The sequence below is a fragment of the Lampetra planeri genome, chromosome 31, assembly GCF_965212315.1.
Source record: "Lampetra planeri chromosome 31, kcLamPlan1.2.h2, whole genome shotgun sequence".
Classification (NCBI taxonomy): Eukaryota; Metazoa; Chordata; class Hyperoartia; order Petromyzontiformes; family Petromyzontidae; genus Lampetra; species Lampetra planeri.
The window spans coordinates 6969566-6997112 of NC_136137.1; the positions used below are offsets into that span (position 1 = coordinate 6969566).

The following is a 27547-nucleotide window of genomic DNA, read 5'->3' on the forward strand; positions in this document are numbered from 1 at the left end:
GTCGTGGGCGACGGGGAAAATGAGGCGGCAGAAGATGGCAAAGCGAAACACTTACGCTCCCTTTAACCTGAAGGGATGACAAACCAATTATTATGATGCCATGTGTTTTGGCACGGATGGCGAGCGCCTAAAGAACGCTTTGATTGCAGTGATTGATGATAATTAAGCGGCGTGTAGAAGGCGGCGGCGGTGGTGATGGAGAGAATTTTTAAGAGCCCGAGTGTACGGTGGCATCGCGGTGCAGTGCGGTTTGCAAAGGTGGATTTCCCCCCTCCACTCCCCCGTGTAAACGAGCTCTCTACGGCAAGTACTGCTAGCGAACACCTATTAAGGCCGGCCCGGTGCATGAGGGGGTGGTTTGGCCAGGACCACACCCGGCCACTTTTGTCTCCCCTACTGCTCATGTTTACGCACTGCAACAGGTACTGTACTCAGGGGAGGCCCAAGACCACACACACACTTAACAATATACCCATCCACTTACAGGTACTGGTTCAGATAATCATCACTAGTTTTCACCGTGAGCTGGAGTTGAACTTGGGTCGCCGGGCTCGTAGCTCACCGCGCTAACCACCGTGCCATCGCGCTCCCCACAAGCACACACAAAGACACAGAGGGACGCACGCCGCTAAGACATCTGCAAAACGGCCGTGTTTTGGGCCACATGGAGCCAGACAAGACAAAGGGTAATCGCTGCACGTAGCCAGTCTCCAAGGCAACACTGGGAGAGCGAGAGAGAGACACGGAGAGATAGGGAGAGAGCGAGAGAGCGAGAGAGCGTTAGCGTACGTGATAGGCAGCCCAAGCCTTTTGGGATGGATCACGACAGACGCACGGGGATGGGGAGAGAGAAAGGGAGAGACGGGGAGATAAGAGAGACGGAGAGACCAACCATCCGGCAAGACAGGAAAGGACAAACTGGAAGAGGTGAACTGTTTGATAGAGGAAAGTCGGTCACGTTCTGCAGGATGAGGAGCTACAATGGTAAATGGAGAAATGGAGAAAAAAAACACTTGGAAAAATGTCCAGAGTCATTTTGCCAGTACCATTCTTATGATAATTATCAATTAATTAAATTCACCTTGGTCAACCAACTGCTAGACGAAGGGCTGCCAAAATGCCCTGTCAGACATGTGAGTTTATTATCCATAATAAAGGTTTGCATACATTTAAATGTGTCGTTAAACCCGCCACCACCCGACACAGCCAATTACTAAGGTTTGTCACGTAAACAACATGTGCCAATTCGTTACTATACTCTTTGATTCTTTCGGTAAAGTCACGTAGGTAGAAATAAAACTAAATAAATGACGACGTTTCGGACGCAACACAAGCACCCGTCTTCAGGTGAAAATCGCGATAGCCGCGATGTCTGCTGCGAGCAGCAGGATGTCTGCAGCCTTGTGCAGATTTTTACCTGAAGACGGGCGCTTGTGTTGCGTCCGAAACGTCGTCATTTATTTAGTTTTATTTCTACCTCCGTGACTTTACCGAAAGAACCACAGAGTATGGATTTCTGCAGTCACGATAACTTTAAATGAAATTTCTTTACTACTTCAGCACACCGGTTTGTACATTATGTATGTATATTCTGCCGTTTTTGGATGCAAACATCGCAATGCCTGTGATTGGCTGCTCACAGTTAATCAACATTGACATATGGTGCCCTGTATAGGCATGCAGTTAAAGAGTGTATTACCTGTAAATCCACTTCCAAGCAGCACTAAGCATGTAGCTATCAGAATGGTTAAAAAAATGTATACATCTCAATTTCAATAGATTTTATGGTTAGTCTTGGCCAGTAGTAACTAGTTTTGCACAAAACCTCAATAATTATCAAAATCAATCGAGTGCCCTTGTTGCCACAGGTATTCTTACACTGACAACAGTTGTGTTTGGGAGTATTTGATATTTATTTTTAGTCTCATGCCGATCATTTGTCGCGTCTGACCAACATAGCGTTTTCCACCGGAGCAAATGTTGTCTAATTCACGTGTTTCTCTTTCTGCCTCTCAGTGTAATTTCACGTTGTCACCTCTCCATTCCTCTTTGTGGAATTCTCAGCTTTGCTCGATGGTGAATTGAGCTAAAGTGGGCATCTCTGTTGGTGTGCATGTGTATACACAGACGCCGGCGGGCCAGAGAGAGACAACAGAAATTGCTGGCCGAGTTTGCCTCCCGACAGAAGAGCTTCATGGAAACAGCCATGGACATAGGTGAGTGACAACACCTAATCATTAGAGCCGTGTCAAGGTGAGAAAGACCATCAAAAAGTTGAACGTTACTCCTCGTGAGGTTATATGTGAACAAGAAAAAGTCATGATGTCAGTGTTCGAGGCTCATGGAGCCGTAATTAAGGTAAGAATCGTTTGGAGACGCCTCCAGCAACCGCTCTTCACTGCTGCCTTGTTTATTAACGCTTTCCAATGAAGTTTGAAAGTGTTTAGGCATTAGCTCCTTCCGCAGTGGCGTGGGGACTATAGTCCTTGTAAGGATAACTCAATATGACCAGACCTGTAGTATAAAGTAAAAATATTTTTCTGTTATTGAGTGCTGGACAAACCGTATGCCTCTTGAGTTGATTGTATTTATTTCGGTTTTATTCTTGTTATTCACTTTATATTTCTCAAGTGGCGCTGCCTCAGGGGATTGTAGGGCAGTTAATTTTATTCGGCCCAGAAATGCAATGCTGGGTGGATAGTGCCATGTTCTCACGATCACAAACCTTCCCATAATGCAGTGTGCCAGAAATGTCTACACTTTTTACTTTTAAATTAGTTTATTATAAATTAGTTTATTTGCAAATACTCGTTTGATTATTGAAGGGTTGTGTCTGTTACTCAATAGCTACTAGGAGTATTACTATTCATATGCCAAATTAAAAAACTGGTAATCAGAAAACATGTTTTAAATGTAATTTCCACCAGGCCCCATAGTGTTAAGTGGTGTCCCAATCCTTATTATTCACTGTCTCTCCTACATCTCTATATATGGGTTGTTAAGAAGGGCCATTGGTCAATATGTATTTCTATTATATATTTTATTTTAAGGCCACACAATATTATTGAGGAATGTGTTGAGTTTTTATTTCGCTAATTGTGCTTCTTTCACCACTGCCAATGCAGCATCACCAAACAATTGTGGAACGCGCCGGCTCCGTTCCACCGGATTCTATGTAAATGAACCCCGCAGAATCGCCAACATTACTAACAGAGGGATAGTGAAGGGGCGGGGTGGGGGGGTGGCTCGCGTGAACCAGGCGTTGAGCAATGGCTCCATCGATTCCACACTGAACGCTCAGAATCCATCGCTTTATCCTCCCCCCCCAAACCAAGCCGCCGCTGCCTTCAAATCCGTGAGACTAACGTAGGCGAAGGTATCAATTACACGCTTTATATATGGGCGGGGTGGTGTGTGGTGGTGGCGTCCGTACGAACCGTGTGGCCGCCGTTATCGCCCTCACACGTCGATTCCTCATTTCTCCGCTTTAATGCGCGAGCCGCCGGCTCATTAAAGAGGAGGATGGTGGTGGCCGTATATCCATCCGTGCGTCCGTCCGTGCATCCATCCGTGTGGCAGTAAGCAAGCGGGACGAATGGAGAACCTTGTGGCATGTTGTGATCGGGGAGTAGAAAGGGTGGAGTGGGTTTGTACATAGTGAGACAGGTTTGTCTGTCCTGTACCTTGTCTGCCTGTGTCGACTTGTTTTCCATGTGTCTGTCTATCTGTTCAGCTGTCCTTGAAGCTACGTTGTACTACACTTTTCATATATTGTCTTTGTCAATGATCACGTTTCTCATACGTATGTCATAGCCGGAAATGTGCGAGATGTGAGATGAATCTGCTAAAGCCAAAACTCACCACGTTTGTCATTAACACTCACTTTCAACGTACAAAAATACACAGCCCAACATTTCAGACAATGGCCCTTCTTTCAGGGTGTCGTGACTTTCGTGGATTCTGTAAATCCTGATTGTGGCAATCAAGACATCATCATCATCGTCCCTCGGGTGCATAAAATAAGCACCATTGAAAGTCAACGGTCATCTTCCCATATGTAGACGAAGTCCCACCATAGGATTGTGGGGTTTCCTCCACTAGCTTTGGCACGCCAATGGACATGATTACCATTCCATGTTTGTTTGAGGAGGAGGACATGGATTCTAACAAGGTGTGTAATGCCGGCTTCGATTTGTCGATTATTATTGATTCATTGTTTTGGCCAGGTGTGGTTCCTTTCATAACGTGAGCAGCTCATGATTGGAAGTTTGCGAGTAAAAATCCTGATGGTGGGGGGGGGGGGCGGGTTGACCTGGCCCATATCATCAATTTGAAGTTGATAAATTCGGTACCAATTTGTTGGGAACTCAACAGTGGTTCTCCTATGGATAGACTCACCCCCACCATAGGCATGTGGAATTTCCACAACTACCTCAGGGCTGTATAAAGGAGATGAGAGGCAATGCCTCAATGATCATTTGAGCAAGGGATCACTGTGGCTTTTGGCTTATTAATCCCTAAGCTCACCTTACACGCGTTGAGTCGCACACAAACCAATATTTCTCAGTTTGTGCATATTGCATGTAACGAATTCACATCGCCATTAACATCAAAGTAAAAACATGATTCTTCAGTTGAAGCATGACTGAATAATCAATTGAATCTCCAGTGAGATGAATTGTTCTCCCCATCATTGTGACGACCCATCGATGTGGTTCTGTAGTTGTCAGTGTCCGGTTCGGATCCCTGGAAATAACGGTGAGACTTTGCCAGCTCTAGAATTTCCGTAAAGGATGTTTCTTCATCTCGTCATGTGATTGATAATACCAAAATTGAGATGTAACTTTCTGCGATGTGATTTCTGATACCAGCGGACAATATATAATGGTACTTTCTGAAACAAAAAGAACAAGTTGTGAATACACAGTTGCCGGTCCCCACGTATAAAATTGCTTCATGTTTTTCCTTTCAAGGCTAAACCCAAGTATTTTTTTTTCACCTGGCACCTGAGAATCTGTCTTGTGGAAGCTGGTATTTTTTCAAGATCAGTGCTTCTATCTTTCTGTTATCAGTTGCATACTTTATTCTACTTTTCTTTGCTTCTTACTTTCTTCCCACTTTAATATAAAAAGATTTTCTTTCTGCAGCAGCCATTCTTCAACACTCGCACAGTCTCTCAGATTATGCTCAAAACTCCGAAGCAGAAAATCACTCTATGGGGGACGGGCATTGGGCACCTGCTTGGCAGATCACTTGCATCACAGTGTTACGTGACAGGTAAGAAAGTGTCTCCATTGGAACGGCACTCATCTCCAACGCTGCTCTTGAGCCAGCGGTGGAAATTCCATATTCCTGTAGCAGGGGGCCAATCCTTCCACGACACTATTTACTTTTCGAACTTTCAACTTTCCATTGCGCAAGGCCAGTGCTCTGACCACATCACCTAGGCTGATATTATTAAGTGATGGTAAGAATCAACAAGCATGCACTTAGCAGACAATACATTTATGCCATATGCATCTAAGTGGAGTTGATTGAATGTTAACTCTGGTATTTGTATGCCGTCAATGTGGGAGACAGGACTGGCACCATCAAAACCTCCAACACAAGATAAACTTTTAAATTATGAAGCCTAGCATTTGAAGTTGAGCGGTCTCAACAGTGCTGGCTTGGTGACTGACATGGCCATTATGAACACTCCCCCCCCCCCTCTGAAGTGGTGCTCATTTTATACGGCCTGGTGGCACTGTGGTAAGAGTGCTCAAATTTCGGTCGGAAGGCTGCAAGTTGAAATCCCAGCTGGGGGGTTATTGTCTGCGGTTGATAAAATAAGAAGGACCTTGCAGAAAGTCAATATGCGGAATTTCCGCCACGAGCTCCCGACAGCCCATGGGGGACGAGAGCCGGCCCACGCTCATTTAAGCACGGAGGCATTTCAAACTTTTGACTTAAAAGAAATCGCTAAGAAACCCCAGCCACCTATCTTTTTAATGTTTATTTTATAAATGCGCCACGTAGTTAAGAGCTCATTTTAAACGCTTGCGTCGAAGTGAGAGCCAGGGCCCCGTGATTAACATTGGGCCCCGCGGGGCCGTTTAAGGGCAGCGAGCGGCATTGACTCTGCCTCCAGGGCCGGGCTGGCTTTCGCGTGTTCATTTCACCGATCGTTTTTTGCCTCCTCGATGGGACCCTTAAGGGCGCGGATGATGGTTTCACCGTCCAATCAAATTAACTCGCCCGCCTCTCTCGGTTCTGAAGAGCCGGGACCTCGCCGTCGCTCGCCCTCATCCAAACCCTCGCAACGTGCCCAAGGGCATAGGCACGGCAAGCTGGTTGCCAGTCTACGCCAGGCCATTAAGGGGGCCTGCCTTAAGTTAGTCAATGTGCCGATTGGCCTCACACACCACCAATACTATCCAGCAGCATTTGTTTAACAAGTCTGACACTTAGCCAGATATTATGAGACCCATAGTTCGAACCCTGGTGCTGGGTATTTCTCAAGCTGAGACCATCAAACTTGCTGTGCGCCACATCTTGGTTGAATAAAGCTACTTCGTAGGTTTTCGCAGTCGTGCTGTACAACTCTGCTCGCAATTGGGATTCTACACAGCCGCAATCATTGCCCCCTACTGTCCAGAGTTTGTGTGCTTTAACAAATTAGGCTGCATAATATTGGTCTCGAATGCCCCAAAAAAGAAAATTGATTCATGTTCATAATTGCTTATCACTGCTTCACCACTTGCCAAAATGCATACATTTGCACACATAAAGGCACTTGCACGTACGCACATAGAAAGGCACACACGGTCACACAAAGACATTTCTACAGGCAAAAAAGGAGATGTGGCCAGCACCATATCCACCCACGCATGTCTCCCAAGTGATGATATTCGTACAATTCACCAAATGGTCACTTCAGGCTCAGTCTACCTAGGGGAGGCCCAGTAATACATTCCACACAACATACACACGTCCAGATCAACACACACACACACACACTCACCGTCACAAGGACCGTTCGCAATAATGAGTCTATTTTGCTGGCTGTCTCTTAAAAATGAACCAATACATTTTTCAATTACGTTTATTCCATTTTCTTTTTATTATTATTTCTCGAGAGAGAGAGAGACCACAGAGAGCCGGTCTTAGGTCGGCTGCATGATGATTTACGGACGTTTGGTGGGCGAGAGTACGTGCATGTGTGGCAATAGCTAACGGCTGTCCGATTGAATCAAACATTCAGGAATAATCTTCATACAAGTGATTGCTGTAAGAGACTTGTCTTTTATCCGACCCTGAAACCGATTTGGGCTGGTGGTGGTGCCGACTTTGGGAACCACAATGCACGATAAAAGCCACGGTGTTTTACTTGCCAATTGGGACTCAACGCAGTTTGTCATTAATCCTAGCAGATAAAATAACTACCGTTTTGTTGGAATTCAGTCACGGTTGTCCAAATGATTGCCACCATGGGGATGTGGGAATTGTGACCACTGGCCTCGAGATCGCTTGTCGAGATGACCGCCACCCCATTGTTACACTCACGATGCCCATATCAATTTGTGTAAGAATCGATTCATTTTTTATTTGTGTGTGGTTTAGACCACAACGATTGGTACGAGGAAACCCGTTGAGATTCAGTGGTCATTAGTTTATTTGAGCGCTCACAGGAATATCATGTCAGCCCCCCTCCCCTCCTTCAAGAGCTCCCCTGCCATGATACACTTAGCCAGCCAGCTGCTATGAGGTCCATAGTTCGACATCTTGGTTGAATAATACTACTACGTAGCTTTTCGCAGCTGTGCTGTATAACTCTATATGTAATTGGGATTATACACGGCAGCAATCATTGCCCCCTACTGGCAGACTAATGGCCCAAGTCACTCTTGCAAATGGAATTATCCTGGTCTCTTGAGTTCTCATCTGGTGAAACAAAATCAAGTTGAACTCTGACGTGTCTTCGGGCCTAACTGCAGCCGGCAGCTTTACACAGTCGCGGGAGAATGTGAGCTGCTTCGTTCAGTCCCTGAAGAAGCTCCCAGCACGTGGAGCAAAACTCCGACATAATGCCGAATAATGTGCAGTTCAACTCGAAGGCGCTTCCCAGTGTTGGTGGAATAATCTCATGGGGATGGGAGGCTGGGATTCAAACCCAGGAAATACGGCAGTGTTGGCTCAGTGGCTTTGACACGGGCATACTTATCAACCGCTCCTCATCCCCTGCGCTAAATAAGATGAGGTTCCTGAAGGTTATGGAGGAGAAAGAAAAAATCTACGCCGCCTTCCGTAATTACTTTAAAGATTTTTATTTTCTATTTTAGGCTTCATGATGGCTAGGCAGATATAAAACATAAAAATCGACAGAAGGCCAAGAAAACCAGTGTTGTACGTCCTGAAATCTGCAAACGCAACGGGTTCCTCTGGTGAACCGGCATGATTACTGCAAGGTGATTGAAAATTTGGTAATATCTTAAGTTTTTCACACACGCAGATGCTATTGATCCATACATATCCACCATATAAATCTGGATCTTGAAAGCCTCCTTAACTACAACTGCGTGTGTACACAGACACCCCGCAACTTTGACACATTTACACGTAGCTACTTTCACCTTAAATTAACGCTGCACACACACACACCAGAAAATAGTTTCAACACCTTGCTGTGAGCGAGCGCCTATGAAGACACACGAGGGGGTGGGTGGCCAGGACCATGCCTGGCTGCCTTTGTCTCCCAAGTGGCGAGTTTTACACATCGCACCAGCTACTCATTTGATACCAATTTGACTGAGGGAAGGCCCAGGACTGGTTCAAATATTCGCTGTCACTGTTATTGGTCGAGAGCGGGAATCAAACCTGAGTCAGCGGGTTCGTAGTGCAGTGCACTAACCACTGTGCTACTGCTCCCCCCTCAACACTACAAATACAAAAAGAGACAAAGATCCCCTGTATAGCCTTAACAGACTGTTGGGGCAGGTGCTGTTACCGAGCACGGCACACAATGGGGTGGGTGGCCAGCACCACGCCCGACTGCCTTTGTTTCCAGAGTGGCGATGTTTATACTGGACCAGGTACTCATTTGAGGCTGAGTCGACCTAGGGGAGGCACAGAACCCATTCAGATAATCGTCACTGGTGTTGGCCAGGAATCGAACTCGGGTCGCCGGGTTCGTAGTGCAGCACTAACCTCTGAACTCCCGCTCCACACTATAAAGACACACACATACACATGCACCTTACATCACACTTTAACCATAACGACATAAATACTCATGCCCACACACCACAACGGTGCATCCATAAATATCCAACACAAGCCGCAGCTGCTCTCATAGACACACACTTTTTAAGAGCATGCCATACACAATAACTACGTACACATTGTTATCCTTTAAGCCTTGGAGACTGTTGCGGCAAGTCCTGTTAACGAGCGACCATGAAGGCCGGCGTGGCACTCGGAAGGAAAGGTGTGGCTAGAACCATCCACACTTGAGAAGTGTGTCTCCCTTGCAGTGCGGCTCAGGACAGGACAGGCTCAGATACAACCTGCTACTGATGTTCTCCAAAATGTAATAGATAAGACCCAGGTGTTAAGTGACTGAGATAACTGGGAAATTCACCACCCGCGCTCCCCGCTGTGCCACCTTGTTGTGTTCTGGCCACCAGGCACTCTCTCCTCGTTGTTAGTGACGTTCCTCCTCCAGCCTTTCTTTGTTTCTTCGATGAGCCTCCTGCACAGGCTGATTTTGTCACCTCTGGTACCGATCATCGACAGATCCAGTCAGCTCCACGTCGTCCTTTGCCACCACAACCTAGCTCTTCCTTTATCCCCTTATGTGACCAGTTAGGCCCCTGCATGCAGGCTAACAGGAGCTTTTCTTGGGTGTGTGGTGGAGGGACATGTGCGCTGTATGATCCAACCAATGAACACACACACATCCCATGGCTCCTAAAATAACACATGCATCCAAATACACACAGTCATACGCACACACAGCCATACGCGCACCCAGCAACAATGGCATTTGCCACTCAATGGCCAGGATGTCACCATGGCATTTGTGGCAGGCTAGGTGCGCTTTGAGGCCACGTGAAGCGTCAAAGACCTACTGATGCACATTCACACCCATGCATCCTCCACACAAAGATAAAGATCCCCCATATAGCCTTAACAGACTTTTGGGACAAGTGCTATTAGCGAGCACCTATGAAGGTGAGCATGGCACATGGAGTGGGGGGGGGGGTGGCTTGCCAGCACCACGCCCAGCCGCCTTTGTTTCCCCAGTGACGTTCTTTTCACACCGCGCCAGGTACACACACTCATACAAACATTCATACCCACACACGCACATTTAACTCGCACTCATCACACAAGAGAAACTTTCAAGATGCATACAAAAATGCCACCTTACACTCAATAACTGCCATCCTGCGGTGAGCAGGGTATTGCTAGTTGCCCGGAAAACTCCAAACACCAACCATACACCACCCATTGCAGCACTCATCCCTCCTCCACTGAAACCCATCATTCATCACAGCCTGCTGGCTCCCACACTTCGCACTGCAGTTAAGTTGGTAGAAATCTCCAGATCTCTCAGTCTGGGGCTGGTGGGTTAGCACTTACAGTGTCAAAGCAATGGGCTCGCACAATTGCGGGGCTAGGTTCGACAGTGGATCAAGGTCACCTGTGCTCTGTGCAGAGCATACAAAACGTTGCACCATCTTATTTAGTGTGAAACAGACTTCCAAAGTAGTTCTGTGACGTCATCTTCCCGAGGACCGCTCTCCTACATGGGGCCGTGCACTGCTCACTGCGACACTTGTGAATGAAAGTTTATTTGTCTCTACTTGACGTCGATATCACACCAGACGTTATCCACGTTAAACTGAGTCAACCAAAAGGACACATTAAGCAGTGTAAATGTTGTTTTTTTACATTTTCCCCACTTGGAGTATTTTTTTAGGTATGCATGTAACAATTATGTCACCATGCGGCGCTCCGATATATTGTTACGATTCGGTCTTACGATTCGATGAAAGAATCGAGTAGATCTTCTTTTACATCAAGATGGCTGCATGCGGCACTTGAATCAATTACATGCAAACTATACCAACAGAAATGTTGTTAATTCTCACCACACACACACAATTGAACGCACATGTCTTGAACCGTAATAATACATTTTCATCGGGGTTATTACTTGCAAAATAGTACGTGCGTACAAGTGTCATTTGTCTCCGATAACGGCCCTGAGTGAGCGGTGGAAATTCCACATTCCCATGGCAAGTAGTAACATCTCCGTAAGGCAACCACTGTTGACTTCCACTCCAAGGTGGCACTAATATTTTGATTTAATAACAATCATGTTTATTTTTTTTATGGCATCGTCATTTATGTGCATTAGAATATTTATTGACACTGGAGGAATCCGATGAGCTATGAAGCTCTTTTTCATAGATGTCTAGCAGGGGCGGGGAAGAACGTTACAACAACAAACAGTACAAAAAGATGATAGTGCAAAGTACAAGAAAGGTAAACAAATCAAGCAAACACATATAAATAAAACTAAACCATCCCCATCCTAGCAGGCAAAACCCACTGAGGTATTAACTTATTTTTCAGAAGCTACCTGGCCACAAACGATTGCTCAACAAAATAGCCCATCATTTGGACATTTATAGCACCAAACTTATCTAAACAATCTCAATGCATGTTTATAAATGTGGAATGAAAAACCGGAGGACCCAGAGGAAAAAGTCCACGCGACCGCAGGGAGAACATGCAAACTCCAAATATTACAGGTGTCAGGGTCAGGATCGAACCCCTGACCTCTGCATACCAGCCGAGTAAGATTACACCCCGCCATCATGGTGCCACTGATAAATAAATAAAGTATATTTGTTCAAATTGCATCATCAACTTAGATACAATTGCCGAGTGGGTACCACAGACAAGTTGGAAGGATGCCAGGTGGCCAATCGGCCGCCAACAATTGCCCAAGCATGAGAAATGCCATGATTTTGTAAGCACTTATATTCATGGCCGTGTGACCATGGCTGTTGATAAGAGCGCTTAATTTAATCCGCGGTGCAGGAGCTGACCAGTTATTTACGTTTTATTTATGTCCTGCTGGTTTATATATATATTTGCTGTTATTAATGGTGCCATTTGAGCGAATGCAGATTGATGGGGAGGTAAGGTTCTATGCCTCTCTCTCTCTCTCCATCATTTATTCACTTTCTCATTCTCTGGGTCTCTTCCTGTTAAGAGCTGAAGAAAGATAGGTAGAGAGAGAGATATAAAGACACAGGGAATATATTATAGAGTGAGAGAGAGATGGACAGGAATATGCATGAGAGAAGTAAATAGGCAGTCTTTTTTTTTAATGGATGGATGAGAGCTAAGACGATGGAGACATTCGTTGGTATAAATAGAGAAAGAGATAGCCAGAATGATAGACAAATTATCAGGGATAAGACAATACCTATTCAAATGCTTATATTATTCTTAAATAGCACCTTTGATTTAAACATTAGGAAGTGCTTTACATGTGAAAATGTTAATACTCCTTAAATAAATATAAAATACAGGTATACCAAAGTGCTGTCTACAAGACAATAGAATTATACTGGTAGGAACCTCCTGGTTACACCAGCCCACAGGGGATTATTGTGTCCGTCGGGCAGGGAGGGGCTGGGTGGGGAGGGAGGGGCTGGATGGGGAGGGGAGGGAGGGGCTGGGTGGGGGGTGGGATGGGTGGGGCTGGGTGGGGAGGGGCTGGTCACCCCGTGGTGCCCTTATAAAACTCAACGTTTAACCTACTCACGCCGGCTTGTGCCCGCCCTCACAGTCGGCCATATTTGCAGAATACACCACGCCGCTGTTGACCCTGGCCATTGACCTAGCAACCCAACGTTCCTACCAGCTCCCTCCACAGGAATGTGTTGGTGTAGAGTTTGCACCGAGTCATCAGTCTTGTCCTCCAAAAGTGATGGTATAGAAGTGACTTTAGGGGCATAGGTGAACTCACGTCTGTACAAAAGGGGGGGGGGGGGTATACTAATTGTCCCCGTACCCCTATTACAAAGCAATGAATCACGTATGTTTTAGCATTGGGATTTGTGCAGCTTTTTCTCGTGGTTGGGAAGGGGTCACACGAGTCCATAAACACGTGATTTGTAACGCAAACAATTCGATGCATGTATCGTTAACTTAATAATCGGTAACAAATCAATAGGAGTTTGTGGTATCTTACTTGGTGAGACAGACGAAGTACGATACCGCAATAAGAGATCAAATAAGAGATGCATTAATAGAGGTAGTGGGAGATGGAGATAAAATGACAGACAGGCAGCCAATAGTGGAGATACACAAAGTGGTGTTCGAGTGAGCAAGATAGAGCGAAGGACAGACGACCGATAAGACAAGCTGGTTAATATGGAGGTAGATAAACTGAGACACAGAGATAACCGGACAGACGGGGGGAGGTATGCGGTGGTCCTTAATAACACGAAGACTGGCTGGGTCATGTCACGAGAAGCATCATACTGCGCAGAAAATTAAATTGGACCAAAACACTCTAATGCGTCCTGTCTGGCAGGTTAGTTTGCCAATTGCTAGTACATTTCTATTTTATGGTGGCGAGTCGGAGTATCTATCTGATCAACGACCATGCGTTAACACTCACTTTTATTGGCGGTCCTGAGCCAGTGATTGAAATTCCACATTCATATGGCCGAGCCCAGTCACTCAACAGGAAAACCACACAGCGGTCTCGGGATTCTTTCCAGAAGGATTCTTGGGATGTCTGGCCGTGCCTGCTAATAATGGGTCTTTGGGATGTATGTGTATATCAATGTTGTACTTCTTTCACACCGTACGTAGCCAACCGTGCTAATCGGAGGCATATGTGGACGGAAACGGAAGTACCCAGAGAAACCCCACCACACATTCATGGGGGTAACATCGACTGGTGTAAAGACTGGTAAACTTACCAGTGGATAGGTCGACCCAGAGACAGATTGATCAATGGACAGAGCGCTTGATGAACAGACAGACAGCTATATTCATGAGTAGAACGATTTACAGATCATGGTCAGATCGACTGAAGTGCACACAGACAACACATGGATGGGTAGATGGACAAGTGGATGGATAGCGATGGAAGGATCGACAGACATGCAGAGGGCTTGCTCATACAAACAATTGATGGCAAGATAGACATCTCGATGGATGGAAAAATTGTTGCCGAGGCAGATGAACCAATCGATAGGCAGATGCACAAACAGACAGGTGAACAGATAGATACACATAGACCTGGACAGATAGTATAAGAACAAGTCTGACAAGATGACAGACAGAGACAGCGAGGTAACAGCCAGGTAGGTCGACAGATGGGGAGGCAGACAGTTGACATTGGCAGCTTTACAGACAGACAGACATGCTAGCCCATCAAGCAAACAAGATAGACAGCCAAACAGACAACCAAGCAACCATACAGCCAAAATAGCAACGTTATCTAGGAGCAGACACCTTGGCAGACAGACAAACAGAAACATCGACAAACAGCTGTGTGGGTGTGTTTGTGGGTGGGGAGCGAGTAAACGAGTGAGCATGCGCACGGGCAGGCAGATTGGTGGCTGGTAGTTTGTGTCAGTGAGTGCACATGCCTACACGTGTATGTACGCCTGTGCATGCGCTTGTGCGTTCCTGCGCGAGCGTGTGAGCGCACATGCGGCGGGCCCGCCGGGCCGGTTGCTAGCTGTGCTCCAAGAGCAAATCCCCGTGCACAATTCCTCTTTCTCCGCGATAATGCGTTTTCTTATCAAATCATTCTGGCAATTTTCCTGTCCCACACAAGGTACAGTCCATCATGCACACACAATTGAAGGCTCGAACACCCCACCTCACCCATATATAATGCACAAACACAAACATGCACACCACAAATGCAAAGATTCCACGTATAGCCATGCAGACTGTTGGGGCAAGTCCATTAAGCAAGCACCAATATGAAGGCCAACACGGCATACAAGGGGGAGGAGGGTGGCCAGCAACACCTCACAGACACAAAGATCCTCCTATAGCCTTAGCAGACTGTTGGGGCATGTGCTGTTAGTGAGCACCTATTAAAGCCGGCATGGCACACAAGGGGGTAGTGTGGCCAGCACCATGCCCAGCCACCTTTGTCTCCCCAGTGCTGATATTTACACACTGCACCAGGTGCACATTTAAGGCTGAGTCGATGTAGGGGAGGCCCTAAACCGGTTCAGATGTGTCACTAATGTTGCTTGGGTCGCCACACATACACACGACACACACGACACACATACACGCATCACATAAACACTACACACCACGCGCCAGATGCCGCACAATGAACACAATGCACAAACGGCAATGGCTCTCACTTTTACCTTTACATATTACACTGTGCCAGATACTCATTTATGGCTGAGTTGACCTAAAGAAGTACACGAATTGGATCACATACCACTTGCAAATATTATCAGAGCATGTTTGTTTGCATGTTCGCCACAAGTGCGTGTGGTTAATGCAGACTTGATTGCTTGTCAAAAGATTTCTATTTGGTGTTTGAACATATTAACACCTGCTTTATTGCCAGACTGGGTAAAACATATTCTTGTTTTTCATACCACTTGCTATTGCTCATCACAACCAGGAAACGAACCCCACTCAGTTGGGTCATAGCGTATTGCACTAAACATTCACTGCACTTATACACGTATACGCACAATCGCGTGCGCACAATCGCGCTCGCCCTCACCCCCCATCTCGTTGCGTACCAGCATGAGCCCCTCAGCCCCATTCCTCTATTTATGAAAAAAAAATACACTTCAGATTTCTCATTCTTCTTTGCAAATTCTAGCCTATTCGGTCACCCTATTCAGCACAGAAAATTGCATCTCATTCAAAAGGGTCATGGTGTGCCTCTACTTGCCAGTCAGGAGTCAAATTGTGAAATGAAATGTCTCATCTGCTGGGTAACTTTCATTTTAATGTGTTTTTACTATTTCAAAGGACGTGAATTATTATGCAGCGCCATGTGTGCACACATTTACATTTCTGCTGATTGGTAATGATAGTTGTGAAACTGACTCCCTGTATTTACCCAGCTAATACCTCAAGACTTGTTAACTTGAAGGTACTGCTACATTATTCTTGGTCAGGCTTTTCATACGAATTCGAAAACAAGTTTCCTGCCTGGATTCCTGTCTGGCCAGGCTGGCACAGAGTGTGTGTGCAACGGTGGTGACGTCACCGAGCACACCTGCGTGATGACGTCACCTGCATCCCACGGCGTTAAAATTGGTTCGTGCGTCGCGCTGACGTCATGCCCCCCCTCCCCATCCACCCTCCACACTGGCCGTGTATCCCGCGCAAATGCACTCGGGGATGGGAGGTGAGGGAAGGAGATAGAGGAGATAGGAACGGAGAGGGGCAGGCAGAGAGTGAGAGGGCATTGAATGGAAAGAGTAGAGCGCGGAGGGAAAGCGACAAGCAGTGGGAGGGAGGATTAGGGAGAGGCAAGAGAGATTGACAGGGGAAATGGAGAGGTGGGAATAAGGAAGGGGGGGTGGTGAGAGAGAGAAACGGGGAGAGAGATAGGGGGGAGGGAAGTGGGTGAGATACAGTGGAGTGAGGAGAGGTATATCGAGGGAGGGAGAGGAATAGAGAAATGGAGACAATGCGAGGAATGGAGATAAATTGCGATATCCCGGACAGAGCAGGCAAGAGGAAGGTGAAGAGAGAAAGGGCTCTGTGTATAAGATGAAAAGTTTTGCTGGCTGATGGGGCAGCGAGTCCTTCCCACATCTTTCTATCCCCTGCTTTTCCTAACCGGTTTCGCTTATGTTGACGGTGTATACGTGCGTCGCAACGTGATGTAATGGGCCCGTACATTGCCTCAATAAAAATAAATATTAAAAAGTTTTGCTGGCTGGGAGGGACAGTCACGTCAAAAGGATGTGCAAATTGCTAGTTTTAATAAACTAAAAAGAGAACACTTAGGTTTTCACAGCCAGTGTTTTAATTGGCAATTGACTTTTGAGTTCGTCCACGTAATTATTTGCCCAAATGTAATGCCTTGTTAAAGACTCGCCGCCATACAGTTGTATCCAAATGGATTAAATTGTCACGTTTACATGCGTCATGGCACGCCAATGATTATGTTTTCAGCTCCTATTTTGCATGGGTTTCCTCTTTGTAGCTAAAAAAAAACCCACTTTGGCTGGTCAGTCTGGGTTCGTGAGGAGCAAGGTCGGAGGAGCAGAACTGGTTCAGATATCACTCGCCACTGATGTTTGCCGTGAGCAGGAATACAAATTCAGGTCGTCACGTTCGTAGCGTAGCTCGGGAACCAATGCCTCCCCAGCACTCCATCCCAGTAGCTTAGATCCAACGATTACAAACTAGTGAACCTTTGAGCCACTTGAAATGGAGCCGCTTTATTTAATCTCGTGTAGGCAGTAGGAGCTTGGGATTCGAACCTAGGATAGTCAGCGGTGATGGCTCAGTGACTCTGACATAAGCATTAGCATCAGCCCTCACAAGCCACCTCACCTCTCTCTCGTACCGGCCCTCTGTGTCCATTGATATTAATGCGTTTGTGTGGTTTCCTCTCTGATTTATTTGGGCGCACGCTTGCTCGGAGTTTATGAGCTGTAATCGGCAACTGCAATTCAAAGGCCCCAGCAGAATGAATGGCTTCCTCGTAGTGCTTTATAGTTTAGCGGAGAGGGATTGCTTACGTGTGCTGGTGTTTATGTACATTGACATGCAGATCGAACAGAGGCAGACATACAGATGAACTAATAGAAGAACCGTTAAACAGACATTGACTGATCAAAATAGATCAGCAGATAATGTCTGCTTCAGAAATCTCTCTCTCTCCACGTTAAAAAAGAGCATTACACAACCCATCAGCCCGACCGGTTTTTGAGAGTGCGTAATGTGAGCAGCATTGATTCAGTACAAGCAAACTCGGGACCAGTGTGTCCTCAGCCTTGTCGGCCTCGCTTGACTTAATGCTGGTGAACTGCCAGAAGTAATGTGCGAGGACCCTCTGAACTAGGACCTAAGATACCGGTCCTAGTTCTGACGAATCAGACCGATCACCTGATCGATAGACACAGACACGTCAATAGACGGACGAATTTCTATACATAGGTGGATTAAAAAACAAGCAGGTTGATAGGCAGACAGCCTGCCAGGTACATACAGCTAGATAGGCTGGCTTGGTGAGGGAGAGAAGCCAGATTGACAGACTGATATGCGTACACAGACAGACGGAAAGAACGCTAGACGCAGACATCTATGCATGTTTGACACAAATACAGAGATGGCTGGACTGACAGATAGGCATTGATAAAAACTAGACACCTGCAAGTACAGCTAGATTGCATGTAAGAGATGATTAGACAGGAAATTGAGAGACTGTGTTGGCAGTTATAAAACACATTATTTTGCGATACCTATGTGACCCTGTCCACGCTTAATGGCTTACCAAACCGCACTGACCTGCATTGTGGAATAAAGGATAATAATTTCCCATGACCCGCACGGCTTTGGGCAGGCCCTCATCCATGCATTGGGATGTTTGTTCCAAGTATATGTTGTTTAAGTATAGTGAGGACTAGAGAGACCAGGATAGTCTCATTAGATGAAGAGAGACCTGAGTCACCAAAATGACAAAATAGAAAACAAATAAACTACAGTCTTGAAGCAAATAGGCAGATGTGTGCTTCAGAGAAAACAAAGACAAAGATCCCCTCCCCCGTATAGCCTTAGCAGACTGTTGGGGCAAGTGCTGTTAGCAGGCACCTAAATTGATATTTGCAGCCACTGCATGCCCAAGCCAGCTTCTGTTTGGCCAGATAGAGGGGGCTACACTGGCGTCGCACAGGGTCGAGAAGAGATGGACTGATGTGGTACAGGACGATGTGGAGCTGGGTGGACTTGCCGATGACTGAAGATTTAACAGCACGCAAATATGTGCATTGCGTGCATATACAAAGCATTCGGCCTTATCCTGGCCACAGGCTCGCATCGTTCTGACGATGCTCACTTTGCTGAGGTAATATGTAAACCGGTCAAGATTTGCCTCGGTTAATAAAAACCGCGCTAACCATTTCACCACCCTCTTCATACATTTGAATATGTAAACGCTCACACACACTTGCATGCAACAGCACGACAACGACGACCTCCGTTTGCCTCTTAAGTGGCAGTGACGTCACCACGATGATTGTGCCAGGCTAGGTGCACCTTGAGGCCACGTGAAGTTTTGACGACTCGTTGAAAGCAGGTCGTGGGACAGATCCAGATGTTTTGGGTTGACTGACTGAGATGACAAGCAGATGCACCGCCTGTGTACCCCACTGTGCTGAACTGCTTCGTTTTAGCTTCTTAGCGCTCATGGTTGTGAACGTTACTTTGGGGGTGCTGGGCAAACACCACGCAAGACCGCCTTTGTCTCCCCAGTGTTTATATTTACACACTGCACCAGGTACTCGTTTAAGGCTGAGAAGTCACCCTGAGGGAGGCCCTGCACCGTTTCAGATATTTGCTATCGTTATTGGTCATGAGCGGGAATTGTCGGCTGGTTCATAGCGTGGTTGCGCAAACCTCCACAGTATTGCTCCCCACACACAAACACACACAAATACACCCACACAACAAAGACACACGCATTAACCTACGGTCAAATGCTGACACATCAGTACACGGACACACACGTGCACACTCGTATGCATGCACACTCGCACCACACATACAGAGACCGGCGCTTGCTTGTTCCAGCTTTGGCGGGTTTGCGTGCATTTTGACGTGCGGAGGGGCTGCGAGGGCGGGAGGTGAGCCTCTGCACGCCCTCGCTCGCTCACTCACTCGCTCGCACACTCGGCCGTTCGCCACGATTTCTGCTCGGAGGGTTTAACAGCGACATGCGTCAGTTTCATTTTTTACGGCTGACATTTATTGCGCGCTGCGAGAGGCTATTTATTTACCCTACGCCGTCGGCAAGAATGGGAGGGATGTGAAGGGGGGTGGGGTGAGGTGGCGGGGGGGGGAGAAGAGGGAACGCGTTCTACATTGAGCCGCTCTAGAGGGGATGGTATTTGGCCAACGAGTCTACTACGCTGGCCACATGTACGTATGTACGTTGAGCTTCTTCCACACCGTACGTAGCCAACCTTGCAAATTGGAGGTGTGGGCGAAGGACAACAAACTAAACACAAAAATGAGTTCAAAATCAATGAGATTTGAATCGAGATTTAAAATTGCAAAGCTCTAGTAGATGCCTTAGAAGAGATGGAAGTACCCACACTTTACCCCACCACGTGCGACCTGACGATTGACTAACTGCGGTGCACCAATTCATGCTGCCGGGTGAACAGAGGGGGGTGTGGGGGCAGATTTTAAGAAACTTGCCCCATTGTTTGGACTGGTACTCGTGGAGCTCGTATTGAATCTCTGGATTGCAATTCCAGTATGCTAACCTTTTACATGATGGCAGCATTGAAGTAGATTCAAATTAGATGCACGTGCTCAAGGTGAATGCATCGAGTAGTACGTGAGAATCTTGATGTTTTACTGTGCACGAAATGGGTTTGCGTGCGACTTGGTCGTGTTAAATCTAGGCTTATGGAATGGACATAACGAGACAGAACATAATCAACAACGCAAATGACACGGTAAAAATAATATGGAACATAGCTGATTCCCGAATCCCAATTGGGACCCTAAATGTGACCCCCATAAAAATCCATCAAATCAAAGCAGGGCTGAAACATTACATGCCCTAGCAATCGGGCTATCTTTACTTAGCATGTACGGGCTGGCTATTATTATGATAGATTTTGTTCTAATTAAAATATGCAATTAATTCCACGAGAATTCTATTAAAAAGGAGGAATGATTATGTTGGTAGTTTAGGTTAATGTGAAGACCCAAACGATGTACTCTGATTTAAATAAATGGATAAGGTATTCGTGCCCATTTTGAGGACAATGTCATTGAGTCTGAGGACTCTTGATTCAGGATGTGATCCTGCTTTTAGATGTTTGGCCAATTCCTTCTTAACGGCAAGTTTTGCATGCGGAAGGAAACTGGGGTGCCCTGCAGAAAACCCGCAAATTATGATTGCGCTTGTTTATCCACGAGAGACTCCGTGGGATGGGTCTCTTGACTTTTTGCTACCTGTGATCCCAGGTGAGAAATTTACAGATCGTGGGCATGTTTGGCCAATAGCAGTTCCATTGTACGATTTTAACTATGGGAGGAAACTGGAAGAACCCAGAGGAGACCCATGCAGGACAGGGGGGAAGAACGCAAAACAACTCTGTCCAGGAAGGCGCGCGAGTTGGGAGTCGAACCCCCCAGGGCTTTGTTACTGTGAGCCGCAAGTGTTCCCACGCACAGATGGGTCAAGAACCCACTTGTTACTCTGCCATCTTGTGACCGTCTTGCGGCCTTGTGGCAAACTAGCCGTGGCTGAGCTAGGGAAAATACTCCCTCGTTTTCATGTACACGTACAGCCCGTTTGTCACTCCACTGCTGGATGAGGGCTCCCTTTGTCACGTGACCCCATACTTCACTATGGTGGTTATTACAGGTTGGTGAAGGTAGGGGAGCATAGTACAATGCAATCAAGTATTTTTCTGCAGTAGTTTGCTGCCCACAATGTACCCCATCAACAGCCTATTCCATCTGTTATGGGCATGGTGGGCTCTTATTCAAGTGCTAACCAGGCTCAAATCTGCTTAGTTTCTGCGAGCTGATGAGGCCGGGCACGTTCAGAGGGGTTTGGCCAAAGGCACTCAGATTTCTACGAGTTTGTAATCTCCACAACTTGGCTGGGTGCCAGCCATTTGAGAGCAGGAAAGCACACTTTGATTCTGTTCTCATGTCATGGTCCCTTTTGTCTTGATTTGGCTCGATTGACAACATCAGCAACGGCTGAATGGAGATTCAAGCAAATGAGAAACTCGGTCTGAAGTCGAGAAGAGATAAAAAAAATATAAAACATATAACGACTGCCCATTCCCTGCGTCTCGTTAAGCCGATTATTAATAAGTGCTCATGTGAGCGTGCCATCGTTCCCACTTATAGTTCGTAGTTCATTGGACTGCAACCTTGGTTTAAAAAAAAAACCTCTCCACTCTGCCGACTCTGAAATTAAGCCCCGTGACTTGCCCATTAAAGACAAAGTCGTACACAATGCAATTAATCACAGTCAAACGGAGGAACTGTTTGTTAGGACATTTTGAAAGTTGCGTGTGAAAAGTGGCCGAGCGTCCCCTTTTTCTTCTAGAAGCTACCGTGGTGTGACGGTTGACGCACTGGACTTGAAATCCAGAGGTCGCCGCCGGTTTGATCTCCCGACGTGAAGAGTTGAAACAACGGCGACAGGTTCTTGAATCCCCCACCAGCTTCGTCCCACCCAGCAGTATAATTTGGTTCACCACAGTCGGTCAATGGGCATGTTGCATGTGCATTTAGTCTCGTTACTCCCACCTCTACCAAAACATCTGGGCAGTGTGGAAGAGTAGGCCAAAAAACACCCTGTGGAGGGGGCTTTTTCTAATGGAGGCCATTTATCTGTTGGAGCCCTGAGTTCAAGCCCTTGGGCTGCATGGATAGACAACTGACGATTAGTACCCGGTTTAATTTCTCACTTAATATATCTTCCGGGTCGCTGATGGACTGGATTAAGCATGTGACTTCGTAGCTAAAGCCATAGCTAGAGATATACAGGAAGTGGTGTGCCGGGTGCAGATAATATGTTCCCCAATTGCCGAACCGGACAATCTCGGCTGAAATTAAGCCCCTGATTATGACTATAATCACGTAATACTATCCCCATGAATAATTATCAACATTCATTGCAGGCTACAGGAAAATAAGATCAGCTCTGCTTGGGAGGACCGTTCAGGCTCGTTTAGACAGACATTTTCTGCGGAGCGTGGGGTTGAGCGTGCTGCATGCGCTGCAGTCGTCACGCAAAATTGGTTTAAGCGGATGTTGGTGGCGTCGTGATTACTTTGCGGATTGCTGACGGACGTCAGGAGGAGGCCGAGGGCACGCATGTTATTTTCCGGGTGCCCAGGCAAGCGTTGTTGCGACTCGCAGCATATCACGCATCTGGAATGAGGTGCACGCTGACACACTCGCACACACCCACGCACTCCCACTCGCACACACTCGCACGCACTCGCATGCATACGTACTCAAATGCATGCACGCGCAAGCTTGCCGTCACTTCTTTTAGCCTCCGTACATGGGCCCATTGTCTTCTACTGAGACAGTTTTTTGCATGTGGAGTCATCTAAAAGGACGAGAGTGTCTTTACGGAGACACCAGAGGGGTGAGCATCTCTACCGAGACACATAGAGGGGAAAAAGTCTCCACTAACACACCAAACCAATGTCTCCTACCGACTCCGTAAGACGGCGTTATAGCCGAGTTGCGATGTTCATGGCGATAACAACCGCCCTTTCCCAGCAGCATCAGATGCATCACTCTCAGCGTGTTCGTGCCCTTGCACAGCAAAGGTTGCCGTCCTGTTTGATTACCCGCACCTGCCTAATGTTGGTGTTTAGGACATCGTATAATTCCCATTGATTGGCATCGATTCAGCTCTGCTTTTTCTTTCAAACAACCGTCTGCTCCCGACCGCCTCCGTTCAACGGCAGCGGCGACAACAACAATGACAGCTCAATAATGAATTCAGCGAGTGCTTCTTGAGTCCTGATGCAGTGAGACTGCAGGTGATTGCGAGACAAGAAGGTTTCTGGGGTTGGGAGGAATAGTTTGGATGCCTCGTATGCCCTCGTCTCGAGACACCAAGCCGACACCGCTGAGGTTCTCGGTTCGAATCAAGATCTCGGTAAGGCCAGCGGACTGGACGGTGAAAATCATGCAAACTTGGAAATTCACTGAGAGACGGAAAGAGGAGTGCATGCATTATAGAACACGTGCCACTTAAAGGCATCGTATTGGCTGCTAAGAAAATAAATCAGGCTTGGGTAGCACGCGTCACTGACAGAAGGGACAATGGCTGGTGGTTGAGGATAACTACGGAGTGGCAGCCTACAGAGGAAATATAGGAGAGAGGACCTCCACCATGGAGATGGAGCGATGGTAAATCAGCTCGTATGTGGGTGTCACATGGAATCTTACGTCACTCCTGGGAGAGATGGCGATGGGTAGGAGGTGGCCTTCGTCTAGCAGTGGATTGATCATTGCTGGTGGTGATGACACAGATGCTGTGAGACTCCAAATCTCCTGTGGCTGTAAGGTGTCAATGAGATGGCAGTACAGCCACAAGGTTTTTGACCTGTCTGTGTGGATTTGTATGCTTGGGTTTTAAGAATTTTGATTTTCTCTGACATGAAAAATACTCATTCAAGATGTGACCAAACATTCCAGAGCAATCACTTTTGGTGCTCCACCAAGCAGTACATATACCGTCTTGTACCAGCACGTTTCCACCAATGTTCACAGCACAGCGTGATCTCTGTGTGGTTCACTAACCCCACCTAAAGAGCGCTGGGTTATAGGCCTGCACCACCACGCCGAGCTCAGAGGCACCCAGTACCAAGGATTGAACCGAGCTGCTCTGGAGTTACCCGTTCAGCATCCTAATGCAGGCAATCAACCCACTGAGAGCTGCCCAGCCACCTCAATGATTACAACAGCAGCACATGTTTCATACATTCATTTCGACTAAAGATTTACCAATCAGCACTATGATTAATGTGACTGCAGCCGTCAGAGGTGCAATCAACTAGCATTAGCGCGGGGAAAATAACTACAGACCCACAATGCACTGGGGATTCGCTCAGCGCTGACCCCCCCCACCCCACTCTGGACCCCCCCCCCCCCATTTTCACCATCCCCTCTCCTCCCACCCCTCCCTGTAATTGATTGGAATCTCTTGGACCTTAGCCGTTTGAAAAACCGCATGAAGAATCTTGGTTCTTTGAGATTCGGTTATCTCAACACAAGTGCCCCAAGCTTGCACATCGATTGGCCTGAGTCTAATTACACGTTATAGGAAGATTAAAGCGTCTCTCCGCTAAAACAGGCAGAGAGGCGGTGATCATCTCTGTTGGTGACCCAGGCTCAGCTGTTAGGAATTCCATCTTCCTTCGGTGAGGGGGCCCACTTTCTCCATAAGACGATTTTCTACAAAGTGGTGTCTGTTTTATTGGCCCCTGGTGGATGAGTTGACTCCTCATCCATGATTTAAACTTGTGTGACTTAGCTATTCATGATTATGGCGCCGCCAGATTGAAGCAGGCAAACATCTGCCCAAAATGCATTTCACCTGTCCAGGTGACACTGGCGTAATTCTCAACTCTAAATTGGAAGTTTAACACGTGGTAGGCTTTCGCGACCAATATCATCCATAATATAGGTTTTGTGGGTTAGATCGCGTAAATATAAATGTGTCGTTTAACCCGCCACCACCCGACACAGCCAATTCGCAAGGTTTGTCACGTAAACAAAATGTGCCAATTCGTCGTGACTAGTTCAGCACACCGGTGGTGTGTTGGAGAGAAAATCCACAACATTACAATCTAAACAGAAGATGCCAATTCGTAACTAGTACAGCACACCGGTGTGTTGGAATGCAAATCCACAACATTATAATCTAAATGTTATAATCTAAATGTTGTTGATTTGCTCTCCGACGCACCGGTGTGCTGTACTCGTAACGAATTGGCATGTTCTGTTTACGTGACAAACTTTATTAATTGGCTGTGCCGGGTGGTGGCGGGTTTAACGAAACATTTATAATTAACCCAAAAAACCTATATTATGGATCTAAATTGGAAAATCGCACAAGGTCAAATTTTGTCCGGTTACATCATCCTTCCAAGGGCTGTTCAAATATGCACCACTTTGTGGGACGTCAAGAGTGGCCATCGAGCAGAGAACATTTCCCCACCTCTGCCACCTTGGGAATGCGGAGTTTCCACCGCAGCAGCTCATTGCTGCCGATGGACATGAGCGTCATTGCCCCGTGCTTGCTTAAGCGAGGGGGGGGACACAGGCTGACTTTGAGTTGGTGAATTGCATTCCGCCGTTATGGCTTCTGAGTGTTGGGCAGCGAGACGGAGACAGCCAATCGGTTACCGCCGACGCCCTGGCATTAACATTCGGCACGGGTCCTGGGGCGTCGGGGAGTCAAACTAAGTCATTGGGACATCACGGCAATGCGCTTCATCAACGCCGCTGCTTATCGCGCACGCGCGCCTCTCTCGCCGAGACGTCGAGACGAGACTCGCTGATTCATTGACGCAGTGTCCTTTATTTAACCAGATGCGAGCCCGCTGAGATTCATTATCGCATTTGCAAGGGAGACTTAGATAGCCGTGTCTGCGTGCGGACAGCTATTGATTTTTGATTAATGTATTTTTTTTTAAACAGTCCACTTGTGGATAAGCCGACTGGATAGTGCTGTTACTGTGCAGCGATAAACTTAGCCCATCATTCTCGTGGGGGTCGTAAAATTTGTACCACGTTTTGGGGAAGTCTTCAGTGGTCGTGTCTTGCATAAACAGGGGCCCGTCATAGGAATGTGGAATTTCTATCACGGGCTCATGAGAAAATGTTGTCACCCCCCCCCACCCACCACCACCACTATGTATGTTTGAGCAAGTAAACATTGTGACTCATGTAAATTAAATAAATACAAATTTTATATTTACTGTTATGGTGGCCAAGAGGATACGTAGGACCATTATGCAGGTAGTTGTGGTCAATAGCTTGGTCCTATAAAGCACAGGGCTTCCAATAAAGAGATCACGAGTTCAAATCCTGGTCAGTGCTCAATTCCCCAACATCAACATCAAAGACAAAACAAAGATTAAAGATCCCCCATATAGCCTAAACAGACTATTGGGGCAAGTGCTGTTAGCGAGCACCTATGAAGGCCGGAACGGCACACGAGGGGGTGGGTGGCCAACACCACGCCCGACCGCCTTTGTCTCCCTAATAGCGAAATTTGCAGACCGCAACCAGGTACTGATTTGAGGCTGAGTCGACCTAGGGGAGGTCCAGGACAGGTTCAGATAATTGTCACTGGCGTTGGCCGTGAGTGGGAATCGAACCCGGGTCGCCAGGTTTTGTAGCACAGCGTGCTAACCGCTGCACCACCACTCCCACACTACCATCACCACCACCATGACACCAGGGCTGTTGCGATAACAAGCACCACCCATTGATGCAACACTACTGGCTGCGTACAGGACAGCCGACTGTAGTTGCCGCCTAATTACTTCACGAGCGTTTCCTTCCGGCCATAGGTATGTGGATTTTCCACCCGCGATCAGAACCCCTGCCCGCTCGATTCAAATAAGTGGGCGCTTTGGCATTCGGTGTTGCCCGGTGATCGATACGACTGGACATCTGTGAAACTACTGGACATCTCCGTAATACAGGTTTTATGTCTGTCGCCTGTTGAAGCTAGTTGTAATTACTGGCGAAACGTCGTACTCAGATTGTAAATGTTGTGGCT

At 47.0% G+C, this 27547-nt stretch overlaps 1 protein-coding gene across 8 annotated transcripts in view; it reads left to right on the forward strand.

The window, feature by feature from the left end:
- UBR3 (ubiquitin protein ligase E3 component n-recognin 3) overlaps window positions 1–27547 on the forward strand; it is a 150255-nt gene that overhangs the window by 61060 nt on the left and 61648 nt on the right. For all 8 annotated transcript variants that reach the window (XM_078609154.1, XM_078609156.1, XM_078609157.1 and 5 more), the window contains exon 25: window positions 2128–2216. In XM_078609154.1, coding sequence (XP_078465280.1) covers window positions 2128–2216 — 89 coding nt within the window. The remainder of the gene's footprint in view (window positions 1–2127; window positions 2217–27547) is intronic.